The sequence below is a fragment of the Alosa sapidissima genome, chromosome 21 (genome assembly GCF_018492685.1).
Source record: "Alosa sapidissima isolate fAloSap1 chromosome 21, fAloSap1.pri, whole genome shotgun sequence".
Lineage (NCBI taxonomy): Eukaryota > Metazoa > Chordata > Actinopteri > Clupeiformes > Clupeidae > Alosa > Alosa sapidissima.
The window spans coordinates 13,254,409-13,266,111 of NC_055977.1; the positions used below are offsets into that span (position 1 = coordinate 13,254,409).

Sequence of the window (11,703 nt, forward strand, 5' to 3'; positions counted from 1 at the left end):
GCCAACTCCGGCAGGCAGGAAAAGCTACTGAGCTCCTTGTCTCCCGCACAGCTGGCCTTGCCTGGGTAGTGCTGCTATGAAAGGACTGCTTGTGCTTCCCTGACCCTGACAGCCAGTGATGGACAGAGAGAAAGAGAGGGAGTGGGGGAGAGAAAGGGGTGGCAGAAATAGATAGATATATCTTGTAGATAATCAGATAGATAATCTTCATCTAAATCTTCATCAATATAAGACTACATCAAGTAGCCTATCATTTTTCCTGTCGTTATACAGTATACCTGTGTTGAGGACTGTGAGCCATTTATGTGTAGATGATTGCAAATGTAGTGAACACTTGAAAGGAGTATTCAATTTCATTGTATGTGCGGTCTTCCAGTGTTTTAAGTGATTTCAATTAAACACACATCTAAGTGATTTGTCCAAAAACTTCACATGCCTCAGCATAAACAGTGTACTCTGACGCCACCTAGTGTATAGTTGCATGAATGACATGGTTGCACAATACTAGAAAAGTAGACTGTACTTTTAATCTGGGTTTAAGGGGACATTGACATGACATGACATTTCAATTAATTTCATCTTAATTAATCTCTTGTTCTGAATATATATATATATATATATATATATATATATGTATTGTTTTATTCAGTAGAATGATCATTTATTTAAAGGTGCCATGTGTAAGAATTGAGGTAAAAATATAAAACAAAATGAGCTACTGTACACGCATCAAAAGAATGAGAAGAAATAAGGGCGATGATGTCATTAAAAAAATGACATGGTATAGTGCTGCAGAGATATCAACCTGAATTAGCATGCTAAATTACTAGCCACAGCCCGACAGGTGTCATAATACCAGTTTCGGCCATGGGAGGCGGTATGCAGGCAACATAACCGCCAGCCAAACTGCAATGCACGTTTCTCGGTTTTTACTCTAGGGTAGACCAACTCACCTTTTGGAGGTATACTGCCCCCATCTTTTATGGAATGTGGAGTATGAATTGATTTTTTGGTGGACATTACACATGGCACCTTTAAATACATCATTAGCAAACATTATATCTATCTTGTGAGACAGCAATAGTTTCACACACGTATCTTTTCAGTTTCTTGCAGTTTTCATCAAACCAAACATTAGTTGGGATATCTCCGTCTCCGAGACAAGCACAGTCCTGTCCAAGCAAATCCTCCATAATCCAATTATCTGGTTCATCTTTTCCATAAGACCTTTCATACCAGTACCTTTTCAAAGAGAGAAGGAGGGAAATATGACTAAAGAGAACACTTTATCACTTTGATTTCTCAATGATCACCAAAGACACACAACACAACACAATTGTAAATAAAAAAAATAAACAAAGAAAGAAGTGAAAAGGAGAAAATAAAGACACTGACTACGGTCAAGCAAAAATCACAATTCGATTTGTACCTCGTTTTTGAAGTCATGGTTCGGTACATTTAGCTAACATAAAATTCACTGACAATATTTTTGATGCACAATGGGAATAGTATTTTTGAATAGGGTGTCAAATGTTTTTTGATGTTAATTGACTAAACTGAAATATGGTCCACTACTTAAAATATTTGTGTGAGAACTCGAATTTGAAATGGTCTGCAAGCAAACAAAGTCTACTGTTGATTACCAAACTACATTTTGTACATTCATTACTGTTAAAGACTACATTTGGTACATTCATTCCAGCTTAATTCAACTTTAGCCCTATAGTCTTACTGTGGAGATGCTCTGGTGAGCTGGGTGTTGTCCATCCACATCCACTGTCCCTCATTTTCCAGGTCATTCAGGCCGATCCAATGGGGCTCCTTGGTTTCAGAGGAGAGGAAGATCTGACAAAAACAAGAAACACACGAACATGAGAGAAATATGATTTTTAACTCATGACAATACTTGTTGCATGATATTCAGTATATTAACTATTTATGTATGATATGCTAATGTCTATATGCATTGCACTCCACTGAGAGGCACACACTAAATAAGCATGTTTGGACACATTTCTTCTTTCATATCTGATACATACAAAGAGTGTAACATAAGTCTTATGTTAAATTAGTCTTTGCCATTACTACTCTCACCTGCTCTTCTTGATCGTTAATGATCACAAGATGGCCACCATGTGAGACACACTCATCTCGGCTCTGTGTCCAGTTCATCAGGTCAAAGGAGAAGAAATAACACTTGTCACTGTGGCTCCTCCAGCCATCTGCACATGGAGTGCAACCCCGACTTTCTGCTCAGTGTAACATGGGGACAATTGTTATACAATTCATATTAATAAACACCTCCAAAACTCTTCAATGAACTTTGTGGGTTCGCATGAGTGGGTCCGCAACCCATTTGTCAATATCCCGAATAGTCATAACTTGTCAGCGCAGGAGGAATAGCAGTTGATCGAAATTGCAAATGACGGTGGTCTTAAGAGTGTGTATGAGGAAACCTCTCTGGCGGGTTTTTGGATCAAAACCAAAGCAGAATAGTCTATCCCGAGATAGCCGTAAAGCGCTGAAAACGTTGCTACCATTTCCCACCACGTATCTATGCGAGGTCGGGTTTTCTGCAATGACTGCAACTAAGACCAAATTGCGCAATCGACTGGACATTTCAAACACACTGAGGGTGTCACTTAGGTCTGGCTCGCCAGGCTAGGTGTCACTGTCTTCCATCACCCCCTGATGGAACCTTCTTGTTGCAGGGAAACAAGCACAGGGCTCCCACTGATTATATTCGTAATGCACGTTTAGGTCCATTTGTTCCCATATTTTGTTAAGCATGTTCACACTTGATAGATGTAGCTTCAAGTTGTTCAATTTTCATAGTTCACATTGTTCAATTTTCACTTCTTCAAGTTCACGTTTTTCACATTTTTAAGAGTTCGTTACCTTCACTGTTAACTGGAGCTAGTTCTTTTCAAGTAATGCATGCACAACACATATGGAACAGACCCCCGACCCCCGGTGTCCGTGAAAAATAAAAAATGGGAATCAAACCGGTCCATGGTACATAAAAGGTTGGGGACCCCTGCTGTAGACCATAAACTGGATATGAAATAACCTGTCATGTTTTGCATTTTAATATTTTCCTTTCATGCAATTCTCATTGGGTTACATTTGTGGTAAGACTAATGTACCTTCTTTGTTATTATGACTCTTAATATAAAAACGATTTTGAGAGACTTTTATTTTGACAATTCATTCGAATAGGGAGTTGTCAGAAGCCTAGTTACAGAAGTTAGTTTGACCTTACCTGCAGTGGAGACAGCTGTCTTGTCTTCTACTCCTCATTTGCTACAGTTTGTTTCAGTTTGTTCAAGCAACGTCTGTGAGTATTTTGTTTTTTAATTGGTCATATTTCTAGTATATTTCATGGTAATTCATATGCTAATGTTGATAGGTTAAAAATGCAATTAAAAAACGAAGTATTTTCACAATGTCATAACAAACACATGGTGGAGCTTAGCTAATTTGTAATTCATGTTTATTCATGTACAATTTTTGATGTATGTTTTGTATATGTTTGTATTTCAGTTTCACAATACGATTCTAGTAAAAATCACAAGAAAGAATCTGCTTCTGTGAAGTTTCTGAATCCTTGTTTAGCTGCTTGGATAGCTAACTCTTAGCGAGGCCAAGACAGTGAAAAGACGGCATCACAGCAAGCATGGAGCAGCGCTGTTTCAAAGCTAAGTGGCAAACGAACTCACAACTGGCTTACATTTACTGAACTGTCTTTCAAGCACCATTTAATGATGGAGCGCAGACCATCAGCGAGATTTGAGACACAATCATTTGCATCTCATGGTGCCCAAGCTTCAGTTAGCTCCAGATCTAGCATAGTGTTTTTGCAAGCTAAGGCAAAAGCTGAAGCAGCTCAAACTAGAGCAACATACATGAAAATGGAGGCAGAAATTAAACTGGAGCAAGCACGTCTGCAAGCTGCACTGGATTCGCTCAGAGCAGATGAAGAGCTAGAAGCAGCAAGAGCCGAAATGCAGACATTAGAAGCTGGATTAATGGAAATGGGCTATGAGATAAGGAGTCATGCCTCTAGCCCAGATCTAGAAGAATCTAAAAGGCAACTTGTTACTAAATATGTACTGGAACAAAGGAGTGTTAATACAGGTGCCACACCATATCAGATGAGGAATGCAGATGTTAGCACACCAAATCCCCATGCTGCTACAGATCTACAAGCGCCAATGAGTCACACAGCTGCTGATTATGGCCCGCCTCCTCTTCTAAGAGCCCAGCGAGATAACAGTCCACTACCTCGCTCAAGCAATGGTCCTCCACCTGTACCTGCTCCGCGGCGCTCTAGCCCCAGAGTGCCTGACCATACAGATTACCAGTCTTTCAATCTCACCAGTGATCTTGCTAAATTCTTAGCTCGCAGCCGCATGGTAACGTCAGGGCTCACTTCCTTTGATGACCAGCCCATAAACTACTGGGCATGGAAGGCGTCATTCAAGAGTGCAATAGCTGGCTTAGATCTGTCCGCAGCAGAAGAGCTGGATCTTCTTGTGAAGTACCTAGGCAAGGACTCAGCTGAGCAAATCAAGCGAATTAAAGCTGTTAACATCCGACACCCGCCAGCTGGATTGTCATTAGCCTGGGAACGGCTCGAGGAGACCTACGGCTCACCTGAGGCTATAGAGCACGCACTTTTCACCAAGGTGGAAAAGTTTCCCAAGGTTTCATCCAACGACCCACGGAAGCTGCGTGACCTAGCAGATCTACTGTCAGAGCTGGAGTATGCAAAGCTAGATGGCAGTCTACCAGGCCTGTCATACTTAGACACTGCCAGAGGCATACACCCCATAGTGGAGAAATTGCCTCACAACATACAAGAGAAGTGGATATCGTATGGCTCAAAATACAAACGCACCCATCTTGTCAGCTTTCCACCATTCTCTGTGTTTGTGAAGTTTGTTCTCACAGAGGCTAAAGCACGCACAGACCCCAGTTTTAATCTCTTCACTTCTTCGTCTACACCTGCAAATGTGAAAAAGGGCTATTCAGACCAGTCAGCTAAAACACCTGTAGCGGTCCACAAGACACAAGTCTCTTCTACTAGAGAGTCACCCAGTGAGAACGAGAACAGTGCAGTGAACCCAGGTAAACAGTGTCCGATCCACCAAAAGCCTCATCCGCTCAAGAAGTGTCGCGGGTTCAGACTCAAGACAATGGATGAGCGTAAGCAGCTGCTTAAGAAGTACTCCATCTGTTTCCGTTGTTGCTCCTCTACTCAACACCTGGCTAAAGATTGTACAGCTGAAATCAAATGTACCGAATGCCGGAGTGATGCCCACGTATCAGCACTCCACCCCGGTCCAGCCCCTTGGCCATCCAAAGCGTCTCCTCCCCCAGCAAGCCATGGTGGGGAGGGCGACAAAGCGGACAGCCAAGAGGTGACTTCAAAGTGTACACAGGTGTGTGGAGAAGGAGTAAGCCCACGAGCATGTTCCAAAATCAGCCTAGTCAATGTCTACCCCGCTGGATGCCAAGAACAGTCCAAGACAATGTACGTCATTTTGGACGATCAGAGCAATCGCTCTCTTGCTCGCTCCAAGTTCTTTAACATCTTTCAGATCAAGGGATCTTCGCATGCATACACATTGAAGACATGTGCTGGGCTAACGGAGATGTCAGGAAGAAGGGCTTGCGGATTCATCATAGAGTCAGTGGACAAGAAGCTGAGTCTTTCCTTACCTACTCTTCTTGAGTGTGATGAGCTCCCAAGCAACCGCTCCGAAATACCTACACCAGAAGCTGCCCGCCACCACACTCACCTGAGGTGTATTGCGGATGAAATTCCACCTTTGGATCCCGACGCCAACATCCTCCTCTTGTTAGGCCGGGACATCTTAAGGGTGCACAAAGTCAGAGATCAGATCAATGGTGTGGGCAACTCCCCATTTGCACAGAAGCTGGATTTGGGGTGGGTAATTGTCGGAAACGTTTGTCTTGGATCCACACACAGACCTCTCGAGGTGAATAGCTTCAAGACCACGGTGTTGAAAAATGGTCGCACAAGCTATTTTCAGCCGTGCAGTGGTCAAATCAAGGTGAAAGAAACCTACGCAGCAAAGCCCTATAGTTGTCATCAGCCCGCGCTTACCCGAGCATGCAGCTCGATGACACCTCTCAATAGTGAGAGCCTAGGACAAGGTATCTTCGATCGCACCTCAGACGATCACAAACTCGGACCTTCAGTTGAGGACATGGAGTTCTTGCGAATCATGGATGAGGAGTTCCATCAAGATGACGCCAACAACTGGGTTGGTCCCCTACCTTTCCAGTCGCTGAGACGACGGCTACCTAACAACAGAGAGCTCGCCTATAACCGGCTCATGTCTCTACGAAGGTCATTGAACAAAAAACCTGCCATGAAGGCGCACTTCTTGGACTTCATGGAGAACATGCTCAAGCGACAACATGCAGAGATCGCACCGCCACTCCAAGGGAACAAAGAATGCTGGTACCTACCTCTGTTCGGAGTCTACCATCCAAAAAAGCCGAACAAGATCCGCATCGTCTTCGATTCCAGTGCAGCCTATGACGGAGTGTCACTCAACGACGTCCTCATTACAGGCCCCGACCTCAACAACAGCCTAGTGGGCTTGCTCATGAGGTTCAGGAAAGAAGCGGTGGCTGTCACAGCTGACATCGAACACATGTTTCATTGTTTCGTGGTGAAGGAGGACCACAGAGACTTCCTTCGCTTTCTGTGGTACCAGAACAATGACATGGCACGTGAAGTCACTGAATATCGGATGAGAGTCCACACCTTTGGAAACAGTCCCTCACCCGCCGTCGCCATATACGGCTTACGAAGGGCTGCTGAAGAAGGGGAAGCAGAGTTTGGTCCTGCGGCACGAAGATTTGTTGAACGCGAGTTTTACGTGGATGATGGGCTGAAATCATTCAGCACTGAAGAAGAAGCAATCAGTGTCGTAAAGCAAACTCAACAAATGCTTGCAGCCTCGAACATCAGGTTACACAAGCTCACTTCCAATCGGCCTGCAGTCTTGGAAGCCTTTCCGTCTGATGATTGTGCTCAAAATATTGAAGACTTGGATCTCTTTGCGGACGACTTGCCTATCCAACGCAGTCTGGGATTATCCTGGAACATCTCAATGGACACGTTCACTTTCCGAATCACCTGTGAGCAGAAACCCTTTACACGAAGGGGGGTGCTGTCGACTGTGAACAGTGTCTACGACCCGCTAGGATTCCTCGCCCCAGTCACCATTCAGGGCAGACTGCTCTTGAGAGAGCTCACCAGCCTAGCATGCGACTGGGACTCACCTCTCCCACACCACATGGAAGCAGAGTGGATGAAATGGAGAGACTCATTGCAAGACCTAGAGGAACTTCAAATCCCACGTGTCTACACACCCATTTCTACATCTGGGGCCCAGCGAAAGGAGCTTTGCATGTTTGCCGATGCATCAGTGAAAGCTGTGGCTGCAGTGGCATACATCAGAGTCTCATCTCAAGAGGGGCATGTAGAGACTGGCTTTGTGTATGGGAAAGCGAAGTTGGCGCCTCAACCTGATTTGACGATTCCGAGGCTGGAACTCTGCGCGGCAGTGCTCGCCGTAGAGATGGCCGAGATGATAACTACAGAGATGGATGTGACGTTCGATAACATAGTATACTACACTGACAGTAAGGTAGTGTTAGGATACATACACAACCGAACACGGAGGTTCTACGTCTACGTGCACAACAGAGTCCAGCGCATACGGCACTCACCATGCTCTGGACAATGGAGATACGTACCTTCAGACTTGAATCCAGCTGACTACGGATCTCGCTCTGTGCCAGCGGCTCTTCTCAGCAGCACGACATGGCTTAAAGGACCATCCTTTCTCACCAAGCCATCTCTGTACCTCTCTGAGCCTCAAGAGACCTACGACCTTGTCGATCCTGCGGCAGACTCTGAGATACGTCCCCAGGTGATGGCAAACATTGTGCACATCCCTGAAGATACTGTGCAGCCCGAGCGCTTTGAGCGCTTCTCCAAGTTAAGCACTCTGATCAGAGCAATAGCGCACTTGATCCACATTGCTCGCACCTTTTCTCACTCCAGTCCCACCAGCAGATGCAGAGGTTGGCACATCTGCCAGCCCTCAGTGGAGGAGATGGCACAAGCCAAAGTGTGCATACTGAAGAACGTTCAGAGAGAGTACTATCAAGAAGAGATAAAGTGCATACAAGAAGGCTTGAACATTTCTTCATCAAGCAGCCTGTGCAAACTGAACCCGATTCTTGACTCAGATGGGCTGTTGAGAGTTGGAGGCCGCATAAAGCACTCAGGCCTAGAGTTGAATGTCATCAATCCCATCATTGTTCCCGACCGTCATCACCTGTCAGTGCTTCTCATACGCCACTACCATGAAGCTGTGAAACACCAGGGCAGGCATTTTACAGAAGGTGCCATCAGGTCAGCAGGCTTCTGGGTAGTTGGTGCAAAACGAAGCATTGCCAGTCTTCTGTTCAAGTGCGTGACATGTAAGAAGCTGCGGGGAAAAACAGAACACCAACAAATGGGAGACTTACCAGCTGAGCGGCTACAGGTAGCGCCACCCTTCACATATGTCGGTGTTGACGTATTCGGGCCATGGGAGGTTACTTCACGCCGTACTAGAGGAGGACACGCCAATTCCAAGAGATGGGCAGTGATGTTTTCATGCATGTGTACGCGAGCAGTGCACATTGAGTTGATCGAGACGATGACTGCCAGTAGTTTCATCAACGCTTTGAGACGTCTCTTCGCCATCCGAGGTCCTGCGAGGCAGATCCGTTCCGACTGCGGGACGAACTTTGTAGGTGCCTCACGGGAATTGCAAATGTCCAACACTGATTCATCCTCAGAGAGCGTAGAGAGATACCTCAGCGACCAGAACTGCACCTGGGTGTTCAATCCGCCCCATTCATCCCATATGGGTGGAGCCTGGGAGCGGATGATCGGGATCGCCAGGCGCATCCTCGACTGTATGCTACAAGAGCAAAGAGCCCAGTTGACACATGAGGTCTTGTCTACACTTATGGCCGAGGTAGCTGCAGTGATGAATGCTCGACCACTCATCCCAGTAACGTCAGACCCAGAGTCAACTTTGATCCTCACTCCATCCATGCTCTTGACCTTGAAGACAGGGTCCACACCTCCTCCCCCCGGCAACTTTGAGGGTGGGGCCAAGTACAAAGAAGAATGGAAGAGAGTCCAAAATCTGGCTGACATCTTCTGGGGCAAGTGGAGGCGCGAGTACCTTCACACGTTGCAGCTCAGGCAAAAGTGGCAGGACAAGAAGCCCAGCTTGAAATGCGGAGACGTAGTTCTACTCAAAGATTCTCAATCAAAGAGAAACGAGTGGCCCATCGCTGTCATCACGAAGACTTTCCCAGGGCAAGATGGATTAGTCCGGAAGGTCGAGGTGACTACTGCAAGGGATGGAAACAAAAAGACTTTCTATCGTCCCGTTACAGAAGTAGTCCTGCTTCTGTCCGAAGAACACCCCAGCAATGTAGATAGTTAAATGTGGGTTCTTACAGACCCCAGGCGGGGAGTGTCATGTTTTGCATTTTAATATTTTCCTTTCATGCAATTCTCATTGGGTTACATTTGTGGTAAGACTAATGTACCTTCTTTGTTATTATGACTCTTAATATAAAAACGATTTTGAGAGACTTTTATTTTGACAATTCATTCGAATAGGGAGTTGTCAGAAGCCTAGTTACAGAAGTTAGTTTGACCTTACCTGCAGTGGAGACAGCTGTCTTGTCTTCTACTCCTCATTTGCTACAGTTTGTTTCAGTTTGTTCAAGCAACGTCTGTGAGTATTTTGTTTTTTAATTGGTCATATTTCTAGTATATTTCATGGTAATTCATATGCTAATGTTGATAGGTTAAAAATGCAATTAAAAAACGAAGTATTTTCACAATGTCATAACAAACACATGGTGGAGCTTAGCTAATTTGTAATTCATGTTTATTCATGTACAATTTTTGATGTATGTTTTGTATATGTTTGTATTTCAGTTTCACAATACGATTCTAGTAAAAATCACAAGAAAGAATCTGCTTCTGTGAAGTTTCTGAATCCTTGTTTAGCTGCTTGGATAGCTAACTCTTAGCGAGGCCAAGACATAACCAAATGTATTTTTTCAACTTTATGAAGCATTATGCACTGCTACTTGGAACGTAACACATTTTTGTTTGCGCAGGAGAGAGAATGACAGCATTAACAAATTGCACTTGTTGCTGGTTACCAATAAATACTATATATTCTTTTGCAAACAACAAAAACAGAAAGGATGGAGACAGCAAAGCTAGATGGGCAGGAACAAGGTAGAAATTGGTAGAAATGCTTGTCAAAACGTTAGGAGCTGGATGTGTTGATGAGTGAAGCACGAGTAGCCTTTACTATGTTAAGCACAGTGTAACAAGGGGAAAATTGTTATACAATTCATATTAATAAACACCTCCAAAACTCTTTTAAGAACTTTAAAGGGGCATTATGACGTTTTTTTGTCTTCAAATATGCTATTAAGCTAACAGCCAAACGACATGCAATACCACTAATGGAAACTAATTAGCTTAGTAATACATTTTTGTTAGTGTATTTGTCAACATATTGCTGTAAAAGCTTAGCCTGGCTATCACCAGACCGATTCTAAAAAAAAAATTGGTTTGGGAATGCTTCGTTTACTTCTGATCTCCAAGATGTGAAACTTGAATTTCATTAAACTCTTTCTTCATTAAGCTCTTTCTTGATTTCTAATGCAGTTGTTAACTCAATTCCAAAGAAAATACAAGTCTGTGTCCTTTAAAGATGAGATAGAAGGGCTGAATGGAGCATTTTACCTTGTTCCCTGGTCATATAACATAGACAACTTCGATTAGGCTGGGGAATAAAAGGATCCATTTCCAGATACCCAGCGCCCCCTTGTGCTTATCCAGCGAATAATTAAGTGAGCTTTACGCTGATTGGCTGGTTTGTGTCACAGTCTGTATTTGTTAAGATTTGCCAGGTAGTTTTTTAGTGATCATTCATGAGATTTGCACATGAAGGAGGAAACAACCCGTTCATGTTAGCTTTGTGGCCTTGCACCAAACTATGTCATCTTTAATATTGACGCCATCAGCCAACAGCACTCTTAACTATACTCCCTGCTGCCATGTAAAGTCTGCCCGATGCCAGATAAGTGATATGTGAGTTGTTCCTGGGTTTTTGGTGATTTTGGAAATCACTGTGAAATGAAGAATTGGCAGACTGATCTGCAGAGAAATCACAGATTTGTCTAGGTTCACGAAGGCAAGTAGAAGCTGCTTTTACATTTAGATTTTGTTCTAAAAATAAAAATAAATCTACATTGTATGCCTATAAATAACCAGGGTGGATTCTAGAAACAGATGGTGTAGTAATTTCCCCTTTCACAACTGTGGACCGTAATGAATTTCATTACAAAATGTAGTTGTTGATTCCTTAATGCAGCCAAATCTTTCCATGAAATGTATGGTTTATGTTTAAGAATCTAAATGGAAAACAACTGTTCCTAATTCCTTGCTTCCATTATGCAATTCTAACCCTGTAGAGCCCACTGTGGTACAATTACATCAATCACTTTAAATCCATTTAATCCCACAATCACTTTAATTACAGTGGAATATGTTCATCAACT

General features: G+C 43.8%; 1 protein-coding gene across 1 annotated transcript in view; it reads right to left on the bottom strand.

The window, feature by feature from the left end:
• Positions 1-919: 919 nt before the first annotated feature.
• Positions 920-11,703, bottom strand: part of LOC121695483 (CD209 antigen-like protein C) — a 14,727-nt gene continuing 3,943 nt past the window's right edge. Inside the window, exons 6-8 of the mRNA XM_042076378.1 lie at positions 2,095-2,249; positions 1,733-1,845; positions 920-1,242 (exon numbers count right to left, since the gene is read on the bottom strand). Coding sequence (XP_041932312.1) covers positions 1,047-1,242; positions 1,733-1,845; positions 2,095-2,249 — 464 coding nt within the window. The 3' untranslated portion in view covers positions 920-1,046. The remainder of the gene's footprint in view (positions 1,243-1,732; positions 1,846-2,094; positions 2,250-11,703) is intronic.